This window comes from Palaemon carinicauda, chromosome 13, assembly GCF_036898095.1.
Source record: "Palaemon carinicauda isolate YSFRI2023 chromosome 13, ASM3689809v2, whole genome shotgun sequence".
In the NCBI taxonomy this organism is placed as follows: Eukaryota; Metazoa; Arthropoda; class Malacostraca; order Decapoda; family Palaemonidae; genus Palaemon; species Palaemon carinicauda.
This window is the reverse complement of record NC_090737.1, coordinates 7,221,418-7,243,598: the sequence shown is the minus strand read 5'-3', so window position 1 is coordinate 7,243,598 and position 22,181 is coordinate 7,221,418. Positions and strand designations below refer to the sequence as shown.

At 39.6% G+C, this 22,181-nt stretch overlaps 1 protein-coding gene across 2 annotated transcripts in view; it reads right to left on the bottom strand.

The window, feature by feature from the left end:
- LOC137652164 (ornithine decarboxylase 1-like) overlaps window positions 1-22,181 on the bottom strand; it is a 41,985-nt gene that overhangs the window by 7,666 nt on the left and 12,138 nt on the right. The window contains exons 1-6 of one of the 2 annotated variants that reach the window (XM_068385372.1): window positions 18,806-19,270; window positions 13,786-13,928; window positions 12,314-12,525; window positions 11,590-11,686; window positions 8,958-9,034; window positions 8,322-8,494 (exon numbers count right to left, since the gene is read on the bottom strand). In XM_068385372.1, the coding sequence (XP_068241473.1) occupies window positions 8,322-8,494; window positions 8,958-9,034; window positions 11,590-11,686; window positions 12,314-12,406 (440 nt within the window). In that variant the 5' untranslated portion in view covers window positions 12,407-12,525; window positions 13,786-13,928; window positions 18,806-19,270. Of the gene's footprint in view, window positions 1-8,321; window positions 8,495-8,957; window positions 9,035-11,589; window positions 11,687-12,313; window positions 12,526-13,785; window positions 13,929-18,805; window positions 19,271-22,181 lie in introns of those variants that run through there. The other variant, XM_068385371.1, reaches the window with a different exon arrangement.

Genomic DNA, 22,181 nt, shown 5'->3' with positions numbered 1-22,181 from the left:
TGACCACCCGCCAAATCAACCAGGATGCGAAAGGCTTCTTAGCCTTCCGGACAACCCATAAAAACAACATTAAAACATTTCAAGAGACAAGATTAAAAGGATATGGAATTAGGGAATTGTAGTGGTTGAGCCCTCACCCACTACTGCACTCGCTGCTACGAATGGTCCCAGTGTGTAGCAGTTCTCGTAAAGAGACTGGACATCTTTCAAGTAAAATGACGCGAACACTGACTTGCTTCTCCAATAGGTTGCGTCCATGATACTTTGCAGAGATCTATTTTGCTTAAAGGCCACGGACGTTGCTACAGCTCTAACCTCGTGCGTCTTAACCTTAAGCAAAGATTGGTCTTCCTCACTCAAGTGTGAATGAGCTTCTCGTATTAACAATCTGATAAAATATGACAAAGCATTCTTTGACATAGGCAAGGATGGTTTCTTAACCGAACACCATAACGCTTCAGATTGGCCTCGTAAAGGTTTAGTACGAGCTAAGTAGAACTTAAGAGCTCTAACAGGGCATAAGACTCTTTCTAGTTCATTGCCTACGATCTCCGATAAGCTAGGAATTTCGAAAGATTTAGGCCAAGGACGAGAAGGTAGCTCATTTTTGGCTAGGAAAACAAGTTGCAGAGAATAAGTAACTTTTTCTGACGAAAATCCGATGTTCTTGCTGAAGGCATGAAGCTCACTGACTCTTTTAGCCGAGGCTAAGCATACCAAGAAAAGTCTTGAGAGTGAGATCTTTCAGGGAGGCTGACTGTAAAGGCTCAAACCTGTCTGACATGAGGAATCTTAGGACCACGTCTAAATTCCACCCAGGAGTAGCCAAACGACGCTCCTTAGTGGTCTCGAAAGACTTAAGGAGGTCTTGCAGATCTTTATTGTTGTTAAGATCTAAGCCTCTATGCCGGAAGACCGAGGCCAACATGCTTCTGTAGCCCTTGATAGTGGGAGCTGAAAGGGATCGTCCTTTTCTCATGTATAAGAGAAAATCAGCTATTTGGGCTACAGAGGTACTGGTCGAGGATACGGAAACTGACTTGCACCAGTCTCGGAAGACTTCCCACTTCGATTGGTAGACTCTAATGGTAGACGCTCTCCTTGCTCTAGCAATCGCACTGGCTGCCTCCTTCGAAAAGCCTCTAGCTCTCGAGAGTCTTTCGATAGTCTGAAGGCAGTCAGACGAAGAGCGTGGAGGCTTTGGTGTACCTTCTTTACGTGTGGCTGACGTAGAAGGTCTACTCTTAAAGGAAGACTTCTGGGAACGTCTACTAACCATCGAAGTACCTCGGTGAACCATTCTCTCGCGGGCCAGAGGGGAGCAACTAACGTCAACCTTGTCCCTTCGTGAGAGGCAAATTTCTGCAGTACCTTGTTGACAATCTTGAATGGTGGGAATGCGTAAAGATCCAGATGTGACCAATCTAGGAGGAAGGCATCTATATGTATTGCTGCTGGGTCCGGGACTGGAGAGCAATAGATTGGAAGCCTCTTGGTCAGTGAGGTTGCAAAGAGATCTATGGTGGGTTGACCCCAAGTCGCCCAAAGTCTCTTGCACACATCCTTGTGGAGGGTCCATTCGGTTGGAATTACTTGACCTTTCCGACTGAGACAATCTGCTAGGACGTTCAAGTCGCCCTGGATGAACCTCGTTACTAGGGAGATGCCTCGATCTTTTGACCAGATGAGCAGGTCCCTTGCGATCTCGTACAACGTCAGTGAGTGGGTACCTCCCTGTTTGGAAATGTACGCCAAGGCCGTGGTGTTGTCCGAGTTTACTTCCACCACTTTGCCTCGAAGGAGATTCTCGAAGCTTATCAAGGCCAGATGAACCGCCAAAAGCTCCTTGCTGTTGATATGCATGCTCCTCTGACTCGAGTTCCACAGACCTGAGCATTCCCGACCGTCCAGCGTCGCGCCCCAGCCCATGTCCGATGCGTCCGAGAAGAGAACGTGGTTGGGTATCTGAACTGCCAGGGGAAGACCCTCTCGTAGGCTGATATTGTCCTTCCACCAAGTCAGACAAGACTTTATCTTTTCGGAAATTGGGATCGAGACCGCCTCTAGATGGAATTGAAGAGGACGGAGGTGTAGCCTTCCTAGTGAGACAAATTGCTCCAGGGATGACAGCATCCCTACCAGACTCATCCACAGCCTGACTGAGCAGCGTTCTTTCTTCAGCATCTTCTGGATGGAGAGCAGGGCTTGATCTATTCTGGGGGCCGACGGAAAAGCCCGAAAAGCTTGACTGTGAATCTCCATCCCTAAATACAGAATAGTTTGGGATGGGACCAGCTGTGACTTTTCCAAATTGACTAGGAGTCCCAATTCCTTGGTCAGATCTAGAGTCCAATTGAGATCCTTCAGACAGCGACGACTGGAAGAGGCTCTGAGAAGCCAGTCGTCCAAATAAAGGGAGGCTCGGATGTCCGATAAGTGGAGGAATTTCGCCACATTCCTCATAAGCCTCGTAAACACGAGAGGAGCTGTGCCCGAAACTGGTACACCACATCTTCGAAGACGAATCTCAGAAAGGGTTGGGAATCTGAGTGAATGGGGATGTGGAAGTAGGCGTCCCTTAGGTCTAGAGAGACCATCCAGTCTTCCTTTCTGACCGCTGCTAAGACTGACTTTGTGGTCTCCATGGTAAACTTCGTCTTTGTGACAAAGAGATTCAGAGCACTGACGTCTAGCACCGGTCTCCAACCTCCTGTCTTCTTTGATACTAGGAAGAGACGGTTGTAAAACTCCGGTGATTGAAGGTCCGAGACTTTGACCACCGCTCCTTTCTCTAGCAAAAGAGATACTTCCAGTTTCAGGGCTTGTCTCTTTTCTTCCTCTCTGTACCTGGGAGATAGATCGATGGGGGACGTCGCTAGAGGGGGTTTGCGTACAAAATGGATTTTGTACCCCTCTCTGAGCAACCTCACAGATTGTTGATCTGCGCCTCTCTTCTCCCAGGCTTGCCAGAAGTTCTTGAGTCTGGCACCTACTGCTGTCTGAAGTTGCGGGCAGTCAGACTCTGCCCTTAGAGGACTTGGATCCTTTTCTCTTCCCTCTCTTCCCTTCGGCACGAGCACCTCCCCTGCTGGAGGCTCTGCCACGAAAGGGCGGGATAAACCGAGACGCTGGAGTGTCTATCCTAGGTCTAGCAGACAATGCAGGCAAAGGGGGAGCTTTGCGAGCCGAGGACGCAACTAGATCGTGGGTGTCCTTCTGCACTAAAGACAAGGCAATTTCCTTAACCAAGACTTCAGGAAACAGGCACTTGGATAAGGGCGCAAAGAGTAGCTCAGATCTTTGGCATGGCGTCACTCCAGCAGACAGGAAAGAACATAGAGACTCTCGTTTCTTCAGGACTCCGGACGTGAATGAAGCGGCAAGTTCGTTGGACCCATCACGGACGGCCTTGTCCATGCAGGACATAATGAGTAAGGAAACATCCTTATCAGCAGAAGAGATTTTCCTACTCAGGGCTCCTAAACACCAGTCTAGGAAGTTAAAGACTTCGAACGCCCTAAATATACCTTTAAGAAGGTGGTCCAGGTCTGAGGGTGACCAACAAATCTTCGAGCGTCTCATGGCAAGGCGGCGGGGAGAGTCTACAAGACTTGAGAAGTCGCCCTGGGCAGAGGCAGGAACTCCCAAGCCGAGAACTTCTCCTGTGGCATACCAGACGCTCGATCTAGACGAGAGTTTAGATGGGGGGAAGGCAAATGCTGTCTTCCCTGAACTCCTCTTGGTCTCTAACCAATCGCCTAACAGCCGTAAAGCTCTCTTGGATGAGCGAGAGAGAACGAGTTTAGTAAAGGCAGGCATGGTAGTAGGAACGCCTAAGACAAACTCTGACGGCGGCGAACGAGGAGCCACAGAAATAAAGTGGTCAGGGAACAACTCCTTAAACACAGCCATGACTTTTCTAAAGTCCAAGGATGGTTGAACTGCTTTAGGCTCATCAAGTTCTGAAGGTTGATCCTCAGGATGTGGTTCAGCAACGTCCTCATCCGATAACTGATGAGAAAACGGCAAAGGTGTGGGCAACGTTTGACTCGCCGAGTCCGGTCGCACTGGTGCATACGTGACGGAGCCGGACGCAGCGTCATGGAACTGCTGAACAGTCTGGGAACTGTCAACAACCACAGGTGCGCGAGGACGCACAGCGTCCACCCGAGACTGTTTAGACCGTCTGGGTTGTGCAGTCAACACCATACCGGGTTGCGGAGGTTGACGCACCGCGTCAAAACAAGTCACCTCTGATGGTTGATGAACGTCCTGAACGTCACCAACCACATCCGTGCGTTGCTTAACGTCAACGTGCGGCTGGAAATCCACACTGGGTCGCATCGGTGGAGGTACTACCCCAACTGGTTGACGCGAGAAAGCTACCTCAACGTCAACAGGACGCACAACAGACCGCTTGGATGGTTGTTGGCCAGTAGGTTCAGCGGCAACCTTCTCCGTATTGTAGTCCTCCATCAAGGACGCAAGCTTGGACTGCATGTCTTGCAGTAACACCCATTTAGGGTCTACGGAAGCAGGTGCGGTAACAGACGGGGTGAGCGACTGAGACGGCACAACTTTGCCTCTCTTAGGCGACGAGCAGTCATCAGATGACGGCAACGGGTCCGAACTGTCCCAGTGGCTACAACCGGGACGTTGGACTTGTCCTGAAGGGACCGACTTACGCTTTAAAGGTCTGGAGACCTTGGTCCAAGGTTTTTTACGAGAAACACCTTCGGACGACGAGGTAAAAATGGGCTCTCTCGTCTTACGTTGGTAGGGGCGATCTTGGAGAGATACGCCTGATACCATAGAGGGAACGTCTGTTCGCTGATCAAGGCCTCTCGAACCCATGAGTCGTACGACATTGCTTCTCCCCTGGGCTTGGGAGCTTGCAAGAGGTCCCGGACTAGGAGGACGACAGGCACGAACAGACGAACCCTCGAGCGCAACACTGTTCACAACACTTTGCGTAACACTAGGCACTTTGACACTATCCTTCGTGACACTTTGGCACTTGAGTTCCTTAACGCCCGCCATGAGTTGATTTCGGTCACTTGCTAAAGACTCAACTCTCTCCCCCAAGGCATGAATAACACGCATCATGTCTGCCATCGACGGTTCCTGAGTGCTAGGAGGGGGGTTAGGAACAACCACTACAAGGGAAGGATTAGATTCAGGGGCATGTGGAGAGGAAAAATCTACCGACCTAGAAGAACTTCTCCTTACCCTATCTCTCTCTAGTCTGCGTGTATATTTCTCAAATTTGATAAAATCGAATTCCGAAAGGCCCACGCATTCCTCACACCGATCTTCCAATTGACAGGTTTTACCCCGACAATTGGAACAAACAGTGTGAGGGTCGAGAGAAGCCTTTGGAAGACGCCTATGACAGTCCCTAGCATTACATTTTCTGAACTTGGGAACTTGTGAAGGGTCAGCCATTTTGAATTAGTCAAGGGAAAATTCCAAAAAAACGATCTAAGTCATCAACAATTAATCCGATCCAAAAAAGAGTTCAAGAATTTATTTGAAGAAAAACACCTGTACTGCGAAAGCTCAAACCAAATTAAAGTACTTCACCAAATATGATGGGAAAAACTCCAGGTTCAACAGCGAGTAAAGTACGTCTTGTCGACACGTCGACAGAGAAGAAATTGAGTCTTTGTTTACATCGAGAGTGGTATCTGGCCGACAGTTGGCGCTGGTGGGCACACCCGCAACCTGTATAGCGATCGCTGGCGAGTTTTTACTGTATGTGTCTGTCGGGCAACAGAGTTGCAGCTATTATATATTCACCGGCCAAGTTAAATATTTAAAACTGCCACCCGAGGTGAAAAATCACAAATTTTAGGTAATTTGTATTTTTCCTAACAATATTTACCTCGAACTACATTCTTAGGAGTATCTGGGATCTCCTCCCAACCGACCAGAATTTTGTGTAGTTTCCCCTACCTCCGTTTTCTATAGTGGGTACCTCTGGCGGATGAATACGTGCCATGAGGCGACCCAGGGTCAGAGAGCGTGCTCGGCCAGGTCTCGGTCGTCAGCAAGTTTCTGGTCGCGACGTGATTAACATCTCCCCGCGCTCTCTTCACCCAGTGCGACCCTGTGTGTCTCCATGCGGTCTCCACGTGTTCAATCCTAACCTTATCCACCTGTTTACACAATTCTATTTTCGTAGATGGCTTGGGCAAACAAATGCAAATAGATCTCTCTCAAATACTCCTTTGGTTGAATATCTACCATCTAGAAATCTTTTAGCTATACAATCTACTTTTACCAGGTATGACACCTTTGAGCCTAAGCAAAACATACTAGGTTCAGATTAATCACTCGGGCCAATCTTAATGTACAGTATCCTAAGAGAGAAGGTCTGTAATATTGGTATTCAAAACATGTCTGCTTCTCGAGGCTAAAGCGGACAATAACTTAGTTATTTCTGTCACAGAATAGAAAGCCTTTACAAGGGAAAAACCAGGGCAAGTTCGTCCAATAATGACGACGATAAACAGAAATTTAACAAAAATTTTTATTTCCCTATTGACAGATTATTATTATTATTACTAGCCAAGGTACAACCCTAGTTGGAAAAGCAAGATGCTATAAGCCCAAGGGCTCCAATAGGGAAAAATAGCCCAGTGAGGAAAGGAAATAAGGAAATAAATAAATGAGAACAAATTAACAATAAATCATTCTGAAAACAGTAACAGCGTCAAAATAGATATGTCATATATAAACTACTAACGTCAAAAACAGATGTCATAAATATACTATAAAAAGACTCAAATCAGCCTGGAAGAAGCTCCGTTATCGCGTTTATCTGAAAAATTAAGCCAAATTTTCCCTCTTTTCCTTTCAATAGATATATACATGACCTCAATAAATTAATGAAATACAATAAAGGCAAGGAAAGTCAGGGGGTATTCCCGTCGCATCAGTGATGTTCATATATATTTCCATGTAGATTTTCAAGTTTCAATTATTGTAATTTGGCTTCCCTGCTGAATTCATCTTCATCCCTGCACATGGACAGCACTGTTTTAAATAATCGTTGGGAAAGAGTACAATGTCTCCTGTTTCTCTCGGGGAAAGTTTCAAGCTCAATTGTTTGTTGATGGAAGCGTTTCTAGTTCAAGGGGAAATAATTGTTTATTGAGGAGTTGATGATGATATGACCCTAAATACTCACTTAACCAGCCAGGTTTTGTTGGTGATGAGCTTTACCTGGATCTAGCCTCGTTTACATAACTGGTAATAAACCAATAAATAGACTTGCCTTTATTTGAAGTAAAACCTTCAAACTAATCTATCTATATACCATGGCAATTCACCTAATTTTTGGGGGGTAGCTAACACTATATAAAAAGCACGAAAGGGAACCTTTCTCCTTTTTTGGAGGTTGCATAAAATTCTTCCTCTTGGAAAATGAACCCTCATTATTCGTAATACCCAAGACCCTATAATGAAGCTTATATAGAATATCTGTCCCTTGATTGTAACACCACACATTCATTACACACATTTCACCGACACTTAAAAGCACCAGTTTTTCTGTTGGAGTGAACGTTTTAAATTTTTACACGTAACCTCAGTCTGGCAGATCTGTTCTAAGTGAGTCCTGGTGGGGAACAGTCACTCTCCCCCAAACTCCTCCTCTGATATCTCGCAGAAAACTATACAGGAAATGGATTACCAGTCCCCTCGTTGCGTCCCTTTTAGTTGTCTCTTAACCCTTTTACCCCTAGGCTATTTGGAACTTTCCAACCCTTAACACCCAGGCATTTTTTTTTTCCAAGCACATTTTGCAATAACAGCCTTAATTTTCATCATAGAGAGGTCAGGTTGGTCTCATTCTTTTGGAAAATGCCTGAAGTTTCTCAGTTATCAAAAATATGCTAAAAAAAAAAAATGTAAATAGCAGTTTTTTGCAAGGACGTACCAGTACGTCCCTGGGGGTAAAGGGATGAGTTTTGTGAAACGTACCAGTACGTCCATTGGGGGTAAAAGGGTTAAGAGAGAATTTACTTTATTTATAAAATGATGGCAGGTTATTAGTACTATTTTGTGTTAAGCATGCGTATAGGCAACACGTATCACTTTATAAGGCGACAACTAGATTTAAACCGGAAATCATCTTACATCGGATCTCTTAGAACTAATTAATGATGTAGGGCGAGGGTACTACTGTATATACAGCCCAAGAAATAAAAAAAAAAAAGGAATAAACTTTAATATGCAATAATGGCCAGGAAATCCCTTACCTGTGGATATAAGAAATGAAAATAATTTACAAGACAATAAGGTGCTACTCTACTTACTCTGCATCAGGATAGTAAGCCTGCACCTTGTACAGTTCATTCTTGTTATCAAATGTCATCAATGACACCTTTTGTTCTGCAGCACGGCGCATGTGAGAAGCAGGTTTGCAAGGATGGGCATAGATGATACGAGACGGGTCCACTCCTAAGTTCAATACCTTCTGGATCTCGGCCTGTTTTTAAAAAAAATATATACCTATCTGTATTCAAGAATATGTAAGTTGTTAAAAAATAATCTTAGATTGCTGATGAAAGATAAATCTATAAGCGAATTTATCATGAGTGATGAGAGAAAATTATACAGTAAAATTTCATAAAATAGAAAAGAAAAAAACAATAAAACTACTAAAAAGTAGAAAAACACATAACTAAAATGCACATAATACAACAATGAGGAACACTGCCACTATATCATCATCATACTAACTAGGCTACAGCCCTAGTTGGAAAAGCAAGATGGTCTAAGCCCAAGGGCTCCAAAAGGGAAAAATAGCCCAGTGAGGAAAGGAATCAAGGAAATAAACGACATAAGTAGTGAACGATTTAAATAAGATATTTTAAAAACATTAACAAAAATAAAACAGATATTTCATAAACAAACTATAAAATCTATTCAAATTAAAAAAAAACTCTTACCTTAGAAGCGCAGTCAAATCCAGTGCCTAAAGCAGCTAGCAATTCCAAAACAGTCTGATTGTCGTTACACTTCACAGCTGGAAAGATGTTAAGAGAGTTTCAGAGTAAAATACTTTTGTAATAAATAGAAATAATATCTCCCTGATATGTTGGTGAACAGTATTTAACAAGATGCAGTACCTGTATTTGGTACTGAAAACTAGCTTACCAACAGAAAATATTCTATAGTCAATTTTTTTTAGGGAGGCAGATTTGCACCGACTCGCAGGGGTGCCCTTTTAGCTCAGAAAGTTTCCTGATCGCTGATTGGTGGGAAGTATTCGGACAAAAATACTTGTGACCAATCAGCTGTTAGGAAACTATTCCCGGGCTAAAAGGGCACCCTTGCTAGTTGGTGCAAATCTGCCTCACTAAAAAAAATTGACTATAGTACCGTTTAAAATTAAAGCCATTAGAAAAATAAATATAACTTTACTTGAAACTATTCACAGTATATGTCACACAATATTAATGTAACTTTCTTTGAAACTATGTGCAATATATTTGTCACCAAATATTTTAAAAATAAGTTATGTACAATAAAAAAATGATTAAGTACCTCTTCATTATTTTTCAAGGTAACCCTGAATCCAAAAGGATTTTTAAACTTATTCATCAAGAAACAGAGATTCTACACTACATCTTCATTACACAAAACACCCCTTACAAACTACCACCCCTTTCTTACTATAAACCACACATTCTAGTTCCTCTTTCGATATATTCAACAAAAGTCTATGTGCACAATTGCTTCTGCAAACCCTGTGCACAATTACATATGCAAAATACATTATATCAATATTAAACTTTACAGCCAAATGGCCACTGCTATAAAAGAAGCCACGTCAAAAATTAGGCCAAATTTATCTTATCGCTCGCTTGCGACAACGTCATAACTCAAAAAAATTTATTTTTGAGTTATCCGTATACATGTATTCATCTTCAAATGCTGATTTTTTTGGTAAAAGTTTCATAATTGTAGCTAAAAAATTGATCGCTAGAGGCGCTAAATGTCCTAACGACACAACATAATATGAGTGTGTTTTAGTTGATTAAAATGGCTTTCCTGAAAAATAGCTATTTTTGAGTTATGACGACGTTGTCGCAAACAAACTTTATCTGTATGAGACAACAGGTTACAAAACCATCTGTATATAGGCTAGCTGTTGCAGCAACACGTATATCTTACCTAATATTGGTTTGTAATGATGTTATTACTAGTTTAGTTTTACTTACTGTATCCATAAAAATGTAAAATAAATTAAAAGGTGATTTTATATCATGTTTTTCCTAAGTACGCCGCCTTAAACAGAAACCATAGTTTTATTTACGTTTCATAGCCATTCACAATGAACAGACAAACGAACAAACAAATGTACGTATTTATACATCCAAGTGATGACTAATGAAACTTCCAACTTTCAATAAACATAATGAATTTACAAATATTTTACTTATATCCTTAGAAACTCAAAGTAAACTAAACAGAAAATTCTATGTTTTTCACATTTCACCACCTGACATTATATAGGCAAAAGTTTGATTTCAGCAATATGAAATTATTTTTCAAATGGACTATTTACGCTAATAACTTACAATGTAAAAACTGATTTACCTTTAATATTTTTCTAATTCATAATGTGAATCTTTTCACGAGTGGTTATCATACAAAGGCCAAGGTTAGCCTACCGATATTACATCAATTGGATTTCAAGGTGTAATGTTCAGACTGATTGTATAAGCTGCCCCACAATTTCAGGGGGTGAAATTTTGGATTGAAGGGTCATCTTATAAATGGGTATACTGTATACGGTACCTGATGTAGGTTAACCCTTTTACCCTCAAGCTATTTGGAACTTTCCAACCCTTAACCCCCCGCCATTTTTTTTTTCAAGAACATTTTGCAATATATATTTTCTAAATTGCTCTAACAGCCTTAATTTTGGTCATAGAGGGGTCAGGTTGGTCTCATTCTTTTGGAAAATGCCTGAAGTTTCTCAAAGTTATATAAAATATGCAAATAAAATGGAAATAGCATTTTTTTGAAAGGACGTACCAGTACGTCCATGGGGGTAAAGGGATGAGTTTTGTGGAACGTACCAGTACATCCTTTGGGGGTAAAAGGGTTAATAAAAAATTGCTTTTACTACAGAGCAGATTATTGAAATTTTTCTAATCGACAATAAATTCTAGAGTGGAAAACTTTTCATGCTTTAGTTGTTAATAGCATAACATGAAGGTTTAGTATATCCCTAAGCCTAACTATCCAGATTACCCTAATTGTAAATTCACCTTTAAACCACTAGGGCAACATGGCAATACTTATGTGACACTGCATTCAGTAGGAAAGAAACGGCAATTTCCTTTACCTACTGCAGAAAACAAACATAACCACTGGTTAAGTCAACAACACTTGGCCAGTTCACAGCTGATACTAACTAATTACCACTCTTCAAATGCAAACGTGGCACCAAAATACTCACAGAACAACTAATAAGAAGCCTTTTGGATTATGGCAGCACGGTATTTGTACACTAATCAAGATAAAAAAGGGCTAATACCAAATGTATAACATATATGCGTAAAAACTCACCATAGAATGGTTTGACCCGCGGCATCTTCAAGTGCCATACTTTGATTTTCTGGACGATATCGCCAACATTCAGGACAAAGAAAGGTTCTTCCTGTCCCTGAAAAGATTAATATTTATACAATCTTTATTTCCACTGATACATAACTATGTACTTAGGCTGCAACACAGCATTTACTGTAGTTTATGTTGAACCTTTGAATAGAAGTAAACATTTTGAAACTTTTTCAAGTGTGAATCAACACATGGTGGGAACACCTCTTTCCAAACGCTTATCTAATAAATGTAATAAACAAAATCACAATGAAGGTTTTCCCTGAAGACGAGGGAAAAGAAATTTATGAGTAGTTCACACTTGTGACATGAGAATTTGGATAGTTTTCTGGAAGGACTATATTTCTTCAGGTTGGCAACCCTTAACTAGAAACCACTAAACCCCTTTATAGTACTCAGGAAAAAATTTATAAAAGATATACTACTTTTTACATTTAAAAGAAAACTATATGGTTTATGTTGAGCAAAGTTTTACCAACTCTGTATGAAAGTTTAAGCTGGTTGGTCCCATAAAGATGGGACTTCAAAAGGAGGAAGTTACTGGGACCCAACCACACATAAGATACTAAAAAAAATATATAGTGAATAGTCCTTATTACTGTATATAGTTTCAGGAAAATATCAATAATCAAAGTATAATGATGTAAAGTTAAAAAACAAAAATAATACTAACTGGCATGTTGGCGATCTCCTTGACAACATCCATTGTCGATTCTTGATGCATGATGCGGGCAGAGCCCGTAAAGAATTCGCACTCCAGCTTCATGATTTCCACGATAAAAAAATAAATCTAAAAATGCCTCGTTTAGTTTCCTTTCAACTGGCACAGTTCTTATTCAACAGTCTCTCTTGGTTCCTGTAACCTCCACGGAAATGTGTATCAACCTATTTGGGGAACACAAATGAACCAAAAGTTTGACAAAGTTAAGAACTTGACTGGTAGAGAATGAAACCTATAACTTGATAATTCTTGGGATAAAATTAAATATAAAGTTCAGTAGATACAAGATGTTAAAATGACACAAATCTGAATAAAATCAACGAGAGAATTCATCTGTATAGGAATGAAAAAGATAATTAAAACTCCTTTAATATATTCTAAATAAACAGCATGTACTCTACTATAGAGTCTAAAAACAATGACCAGTACTGTGTTCTTAGAAAGCAGTGAGAGACTGACATATCCACTTACAGATATCAGACAACAATTTCTCAAGGGGAGATCAAATTTAAATATGTGACTGCCTTGCAAAACAAGTTACATCTTCAGGATCATGCTACCTGCTAATCCTACACAACTTTGTACAATATACAAGCTTATGCAATTAATGTATTCTAGAGTTTTAAGTTGTGTCATTCACCCCTTAATATATATTACACACCATATAATTTTTCTACAAGAGGAAGAAAACCCTAGGAATATGAGTAGTTTAGCCAACAGATATCATTAGCCTTATTAGAAAAGTTTCTTTTTAGTGTTAGATGCACAAAATCGTCAGAATATAAAAGACAGCTGGGTTTTGCATTTCACAGTAATAGAAATAGGGCAGAAAACTGTTCCTTATATCTTTAAATACAATACCTGGATATCTGAAGCATTTAAATAAAATAAAATTGTACAACCTGGCTTTTAAAGGTCCACTTGTATTTTTAAGTTTACTGTTCAGTATGAAGTGATAAAACCTAGTTGAAAAGCCTTGGTATGGCTAAAATAAATATTTACTTGGCTGCCAGATTCTAATATTCAAGAAATTATATCAACTGATTATTAATCAGAGGGGTTTTGTATAAAGCTTAACAAGTTTAGGATATTATTCATTCAAGGTAGCATGCCTGGAAGATATCTTTTGCTGGTGCTCCTTCTTGAACAACAGACTACAGTAAGTTAAAAGTTTGTGATGTAATCGTTTAATAAAGAAATAATCCCCTTGCAAGAAAAATGGGTGTACAGTATTTACTTTCAAACTTGCTAATGTTGATACCAAACATGTTGGGGGATGGGCGCAGAAGTTCAATTTTGCAGCGTAGTGAATCATTACCATAGGGTTGAAAAGAATGTGGTGGGATCACTATATCCTGGTTTAGGTGCCGTTACATTCAGAAACGCATTACAATGATAACACACGAAAATAGAGAGATCCTTACCTTCGTTACGGCCTGCGATGTCTCAGGATGAAGGTCTCGTGTTAGTCTCAGTACCACGGTGGCAAACCGTTAAGTGTGAACCTCCAGTTGCTCCCGTAAAGGGTGAACCTACACTGGTCCAGACGGGATCCCGAGTATCGTCCCTGAAAAAAACATAAAACAAAATGTTATCGGAGCACATACGGTATCAACATACACCCGCAAGCAGCTTAGAACCACTCCATTGTTGTGAATAGATTTACAAAAATGATAAAGTATACAATACAGAATTTAAGAATCCTTATATAAAGTGAACTACTGTACTTGTATATACAGTAATGGTTCATTATTTTAGGGGCGATTAGGTAAAGTCCCTGACTGGTGAATGCCAGATGGGTTCGAGTCCCGCTCAAACTCGTTAATTTCTTTGGTCGCTGCAACCTCACCATCCTTGTGAGCTAAGGATGGGAGGCTTGGGGGAGCCTATAGGTAAATCTTCCGGGTCATCAGCAGCCATTGCCTGGCCCACCTTGGTGCTAGCTTGAGCACTGTTCATATGTATACACAATATGGTCAGTCTCTAGGGCATTGTCCTGCTTGATAGGGCAATGTCACTGTCCCTTACCTCTGCCATTCATGAGCAGCCTTTAAACAGCTGCATATTCTACAGCAATGGCCATTTAATGTTGCATCATTAAGCATGACTTTTGTAATGAATGCAACAAGTTAGTAGTACTGATGTTGTAACCTAAGTTAATAGTAGGATAACTTCAAACTTACTCCTGCACCATTCTATACAAATTTAAAGCAGAACTCCTTAAGCATACTGGTACAACTGGATCATTAAATACTGTATTTAATAAATTCCTTTTCATTTCTAAGTTTTATATATACATACACATATACACACGCACGCACGCACGCACACACACACACACACACATATATATATATATATACACACACACATATATATATATATATATATATATATATATATATATACACACACACATATATATATACACATATATATCATATATGAAAAGCTTTCTTAAATGTTCAGCGTAAAAAATCTGGTACAACATAAAGAACTTAATTCACAAGAGTTGTGGTTCAAAAGTATTTGTTTTACAAAATCCTCTTGTAACTATAACGGATCATGAAATGTTTCAAAGCAGAAAGGGATTATGACGATACACAAGACATCCTAAGCAGTACAAAAAACAGCAATAATTTTATGAAGGGTTTGATAGCAGTGAACAATGATGAGTATGTATGTAAAAGTACCAAAAACAGAAAAAAGATAGGCGAGTTTTCATGAAAGCTTTCAAAGCATAAAAGCATGACAAATCTATAGAGAAACATCCTAAAAGATTAATTTGTAAAATTTAGGCCTCTAACCATGCACTGTGGCATTGAAGGTCCTTCAATGTTACACGATACAAATTAATCAACTGTATTATTATCATTAATTGCTAAGCAACAAACCTAATTGGAAAAGCAAGATGCTATAACCCCAGGGTCCCCAACATGGAAAACAGCCCAGTGAGGAAAGGAAATGAGGAAAAAAGAAAGATTTCAAGAACAGAATCTAAATATTTCCTATGTAAACTATCAAAACTTTAACAAAACAAGAGAGAGAAATTAGATAGTGTGCCCGAGTGTACCCTCAAGCAAGAAAACTTTAAACCTAAGACAGTGGAAGACCATGGTACAGAGGCTGTGGCACTACCCAAGACTAGAGAACAATGGTTTGACTTTGGAGTGTCCTCCTAGAAGAGCTGCTCAACATAGCTAGTCTCTCCTCTACCCTTACCAAGATGAAAGTAGCCCTTGAACAGTAACAGTGCAGTAGGTAGCCTCTTGGGTGAAGAAGAATTGTATACGTACATTTACACTATTTGGTGTAATTTCAACCTATAAAACCAACCACACCACTTTCATACAATAACATCTAAATTTGAAATAAGACAATTAAAAAGATTAAGTAAATAAATCAATTAACACTAGGGCTAAAACATAATACTAGCTTGAGCGTACAGTCGAGCACACTTTTATCTTATTTCTTTCACTTGTTTTGTTAGTTAATATAATTTATATAGGAAATATTAACTTTAATGTTTTTAAATTTCTTTTTTTCCAGTTTCCTTTCCTCAACGGGATATTTAAGCCCCAGGGCTTATAGCATCTTGCTTTTCCAACTAGGGTTGTAGCTTAGCAATTAATAATAATAAATAATAATAATAATAATAAATCTTTTCAAGTTCAAGGTACTACAATTTTTTCCAATTATATCTCTTGAAGGTTTGTCCTGAAGTGAATGTGTTCTCTAGGGATTAAAAATAGGACAATCTAAAAAAAAATATTCACTTGACATGTATCAAGAAGAGGGCCTCCTCCCCTCTCCACTCTTCATTAAATAACTGTTGGTAGCATGTGTATGGCAAATACACAGCTTGGTTAAAATGTCATCCCCCCACTTGTAGAATTACAAGCTGACCATTATCCACTGAAGAGTGGATTAGTTTCAAGTTTGTATTGGTGGTCAGTTCAAACCATTGAGTCTGCCACTTATTCTTACAGTGGAAATGTACATTACTTTTAAGATTTTTATAAGAAATACTTATGGGGGATGTGTTAAGTAGCCCCGAGGCTTCCTTAGCTGTCATATTCCAATCCATCCCAACGTAAGCTGGGATCCAACGGAGTGAACACTGATATTCTTCCTAACCTGCAGAAGTACTAGCCAGTCCCGCACCTCTTGTACTAAATGATGGGATATTAAAAGTAGACTACTATTAGAATCTGTAAAAATGGTATAAAAACTATTTTGCACACCATTTTTAAAAACATGTCGGACTGCAAGAATTATTGCATACAGCCCAGCAGTAAATGCAAAACAAAGGGATGGTAGTGTGCTCCTTATAACAATATCTCCCACCACAATAACACTTTGAACTCCTACAGCCAATTCAGAACCACCCGTAAAAACATGTTTCCCACGATGTTGAGCAGCATGATTTAAGAATTCACTTTTCATTACCTTACTGGGTAAGATAGTTTTCCCTCCTGCTATAAAGCCAACTTAAACAGGTGGATTACACCAAGAAGACACTCCATGAAAACCTAAAAGGGATATAAAAGGTTTCTGATGTTCATAAAAGATTCCTAAGAAGAAAAAGATGACACAAAAGCCTATGAAGTAAAGCAGCGAAAATTTTTCTAAAGCCGCAAACAGTATCGACTGTACGTTAAAATTGCCAAAGCAGATAAACTTATAAAATTTTACATAGAAACATCCAAAGCAGATGAAGATGATAATGTGCAGTACATTATTATTATTATCATTATTACTAGCCAAGCTACAACCCTAGTTGGAAAAGCAAGCTGCTATAAGCCCAAGGGCTCCAACAGGGAAAAATAGCCCAGTGAGGAAAGGAAATAAGGAAATAAATAAATGATGAGAATAAATTAACAATATATCATTCTAAAAACAGTAACAGTGTCAAAACAGATATGTACTATATAAACTATTAACAATGTAAAAAACAGATATGTCATATAAACAATAAAATGACTCATGTCAGCCTGGTCAACATAAAAACATTTGCTGCAAGTTTGAACTTTTGAAGTTCTACTGCTTCAACTACCCGATTAGAATGATCATTCCACAACTTGGTAACAGCTGGAATAAAACTTCTAGAATACTGTGTAGTATTGAGCCTCATGATGGAGAAGGCCTGGCTATTAGAATTAACTGCCTGCCTAGTATTACGAACAGGATAGAATTTTCCAGGGAGAGTTGAATGTAAAGGATGGTCAGAGTTATGAAAAATCTTATGCAAAATGCATAATGAACTAATTGAACGATGGTGCCAAAGATTAATATCTAGATCAGGAATAAGAAATTTAATAGACCGTAAGTTTCTGTCCAACAAATTAAGATGAGAATCAGCAGCTGAACACCAGACAGGAGAACAATACTAAAAACAAGGTAGAATGAAAGAATTAAAACACTTCTTCAGAATAGATTGATCACCGAAAATCTTGTAAGACTTTGTCAATAAGCCTATTTTTTTTTGTGCAATTGAAGAAGAGACAGACCTAATGTGTTTCTCAAAAGTAAATTTGCTGTCGAGAATCACAGATAAAATTTTAAAAGTGTCATACAAATTTAAAGAAACATTATCAATACTGAGATCCGGATGTTGAGGAGCCACCGTCCTTGACCTACTTACAATCATACTTTGAGTTTTGTTAGGATTCAACTTCATACCCCATAATTTGCACCATGCACTAATTTTAGCTAAATCTCTATTAAGGGATTCACCAACCCCAGATCTACATTCAGGGGATGGAATTGATGCAGAGTAGCATCATCTGCACATGCAACAAGCTTGTTTTCTAGGCCAAACCACATGGAAGTAACCTTAGCAGCATAAGAAACTAATGCTTCCCATTTACAAAGAATATTGCATTTTAACAATTATTATTCTTCTTCTTTGGCTGCATCTTTTCCCAAGAAAAGGAGGTACAGGGAACAAGAAGGAGAGGGAGATCAAAGTGAAGATGGATGGACTGTATCAAGGATGACCTTTGATCAAAGGGATTAACTGGTGATGAAGTGTGGGACAGAGGTAGAAAAAGGAGGCAAAAATGTTTATGAGAGTTCCCAAAGTAATAATGTACAGTGCAGTACATAGAAATATTTAAAGAAACCCCTAATGGCAAATTGTACGTATGTATCACATTTCCATTCACTAAAGGAGGGGCCACGTCTACGGCGTGCTCAATGTGGCACACAGTTGGCATTATCCACAGGTCATCCCTTTGACCTCTATATATGAAAATCAATAAAACATTTTTCATGCATTCCCTTTGGCTCATTCCCACTTAGCAAACTTGTCATATATCATGTCCAATTTTTGAACCTAATATACAGTATTATATAATCCTGTGGGTAACCCATACATGTAACAGCAATATGACTTTGAAGTTTCATCTGTATCTTTATAATACTTAATTTTTCCATACTCACCTTAAGATCTTAGTTTCCCATACATCATAAACACGCCATACAGGGTATGTGTGCTTGCCCAGTAACTGTCAGTAGAGCTGAGCGAGGATTGATGCTTCTGGCTCCATACTGTAGCTTAATACTGTTTTCAGGTTTGGCACAAAGAATCAATTCCAAAAAATGCTTTTCCAACGGAACCTTGCCTAATCCCCAAAAAATTCCAGATCACAAAACACAATCACTTGTAATCCTGATGAGAAATTAAATAACTGTCTTCTCAAGGATGAAAATTCCAAATGAATAATGTTTTTTTTTTCCACTGAATCACAAACAGCAAATGACCACTTTCTGAGCTCTTTCTCTCCCAGCCTTTTCCAGTGTGGATCAGGGTACCCCCCAAAAAGGACAGTGGCGGGGGGTGGGCCCGTACCACACGTTGCAGGACCACCAGAGAACAGCCGAAGATAACCCTTCAGGAGAAAATCCACGTCAGGAAAAAAGAGAGAGGAAACTGGAGTGATCTATTCAGAAGAGCTGCACGGAAGTGAATGAGCATGTCTGGTACAGGCCAAGCTGCAGATACCAATTTCTCATTTAATTACCCTTATTTCTTTTGATAAATGTCACGAATAGCAATGAGTTACGTTTTATACTGAAGAAAAGCAATTGTTCCCTTCAAAATAAACTTATGACACCACATGCAAAGCAACAAACAAATCAATACAAAAATTTCCAAACATGGCAACTGCTTCCTTTCCCAAGTAAATCAATAGAGAAGGAGGTGGAGGCTGGCTGGTGCAGTCCCCACAACCTCCAGTCTGCTGAATAAACCAACTCATGAGATCTAGTAACCACCACTTCCATTTGGTAATGACCCAATTTAATCAGAAAAAAAAAAACACGGCATTAAATAACTTATGCATTTTTTCTCTTCGTAATTCTTGGTATCTGAAACATCTTAAAAACAAACTAAGGAGGATCTATTTATAAATAAAAAATATAAAAAGCTTATAATATATAATGGCACTCATTATACTTAAGGCTCCTTTCATTCTTACAACTTTATGATACAAAGCCCAGCATGTATCAAGATGCCACTGAAATGTGAAGACCAACCAATAAATATTCCTTTGGGAATTTCTACAAGTGTTGACATCAGGCTTTGCCTTTTCATGTGTGCATCAAAATTACTAACTCAAAACTAGATAATTTGTTTGATCTGTTGTTTTCATGGCAGCCAACAATACATAGTTACGTAAAAAAGGTAAAAATTGATGAGACTTCAAAAACATTTTTCTTTATCTAATGGGGGAAATTGTTATACAAAAAAAAAGTTAATTCTTGTGAAATGGTTGCACAAATAGTAATTCATGTATTCCCCTCATTTTCTAACTACAACACCACCCAAGCTAGTCTAAAGGAGGGCCAGGCAATGGCTGCCGATGGCCCCCCATCCTTACCTCACAAGGATAGTGAGATTGCAGCAACCAAAGAGTTTGAGCAGGACTTGAACCCTAATCTGACATTCACCAGTCAGGGACGTTACCACATCGGCCACCACAATCCACAGTCCTTCCTAATATTGAGCCACCTCTAATTATTTACCTTAATAGCAACCACAAAGGAATGCCATGTTAAAACCCTCTCCTGACAACAACTATACAGTAGTTATCTTTCCTCACAATGCTAAGATTACAGCACATAAAAGTTGACAAGATTAAAAAACCAAAACAAATTAAATGTAGATATAACACTGTATGGGTACTTTTAAACCCTACCCTATAGTTCCCAAGAGGTGATCTGATTACATATTTTATCTACAATATTCTGATTCAAATTTGGCTAACAAAAGAACTCCATAGATAGCATATTTTTATCTAGAAATATTATGTAATACTGAAAACACGAGCAAAGAGTTTTATCAATCCTTTTATCCAGAGCACAGAATTACATGATATTCAACTACAGTATGTGTAATATCCATTTGCAAAATACAAATTATAAGTATAGTTTAGTATCAATCATTAACAAGAACGGCATGTTACCCAAATCAGTGCAAGTTGCCTTAATTGGTCTTATATTAAGTAAAAAGACTTATCATCTTTGCATGATACTAGCTAAAAAGAGCACCAATATTTGCCACCCATATGCATCAGTGAAAGTTTATTTCATACTCATTACTTACGAGGCAGACTTTTTAAGTCTAAATATTTACGTCCAATAATAGGTTGTGGTGGCCGATGTGGTAACATCCTGAATGGTGAATGCCAGACTGGGGTTTGAATACCGCTCAGAATCGTTAGTTTCTTTGGTCGCTGCAACCTCACCGTCGTTGTGAGCTAAAGATGGGGGTCTATCTGCTGAGTCATCATCAGCCATTGCCTGGCCCTCCTTGGTCCTAGCTTGGGTGGAGAGGGGGGGGGGGGGGGGGGGGGGGCTTAGGCGCTGATCATGTGTGTGCATGGTCAGTCTCTAGGGCATTGTCCTGCTCGATATGGCAATGTCGCTGTCCCTTGCTCCTGCTTTTCATGAGTGGCCTTTAAACCTTTAATGGTAGATATCTTTTTGACTTCCTATATATATTGGACGAGTCTACTTATGGTGGAGAAGTATTCGCTACAATATTGAAGTTTCATAAAAGACTGAAGATCATGTTAGCAAACCCATGATTATGGTTCAAAAGCCACTCATGAATGGCAGGAGCAAGGGACAGTGACATTGCCCTTTTGTGCAAGACTATGCCCTAGAGACTGATCATATGCACATATGATCAGTGTCTAAGCCCCCTCTCCACCCAAGCTAAGAACAAGGAGGGCCAGGCAATGGCTGCTGATGACTCATATAGATCTATAAGCTCCCCTAAACCACCCATCCTTACCTCACAAGGATGGCGAGGTTGCAGCAACCAAAGAAATTGAAGAGTTTCAGCGGGACTAACACTAGTCTGGCGTTCACCAGTCACCGACATTACCACATCGGCCACCACAACCCTAAAGGGGATAATTAATGGTGCAGAATGGAATGTCTTTTGGATTCAGGGAATCTGATTGCAAAATACTACACTGTATTAAGTAAGGACAATCAAAAGTGATAGATCAAGTTACAGATTCCGTATTGTATTATTATTATCATTATTACTTGCTAAGCCAGAACCCTAGTTGGAAAAGTGGGATGCTACAAGCCCAGGGGGTCCAAAAGGGAAAATACCCCAGTGAGGAAAGGAAACAAGGAAATAAGAGGAGCAATTAACAACTAAAATAAAAATATTTTAGGAACCGTAACACTAAAATAAACATTTCATATATAAACTACAAAATCTCTTAACAAAATAAGAGGACGAGAAACAATAGAACAGTGTGCCCGAGTGTACGCTCAACCAAGAGAACTCCGCCACAGT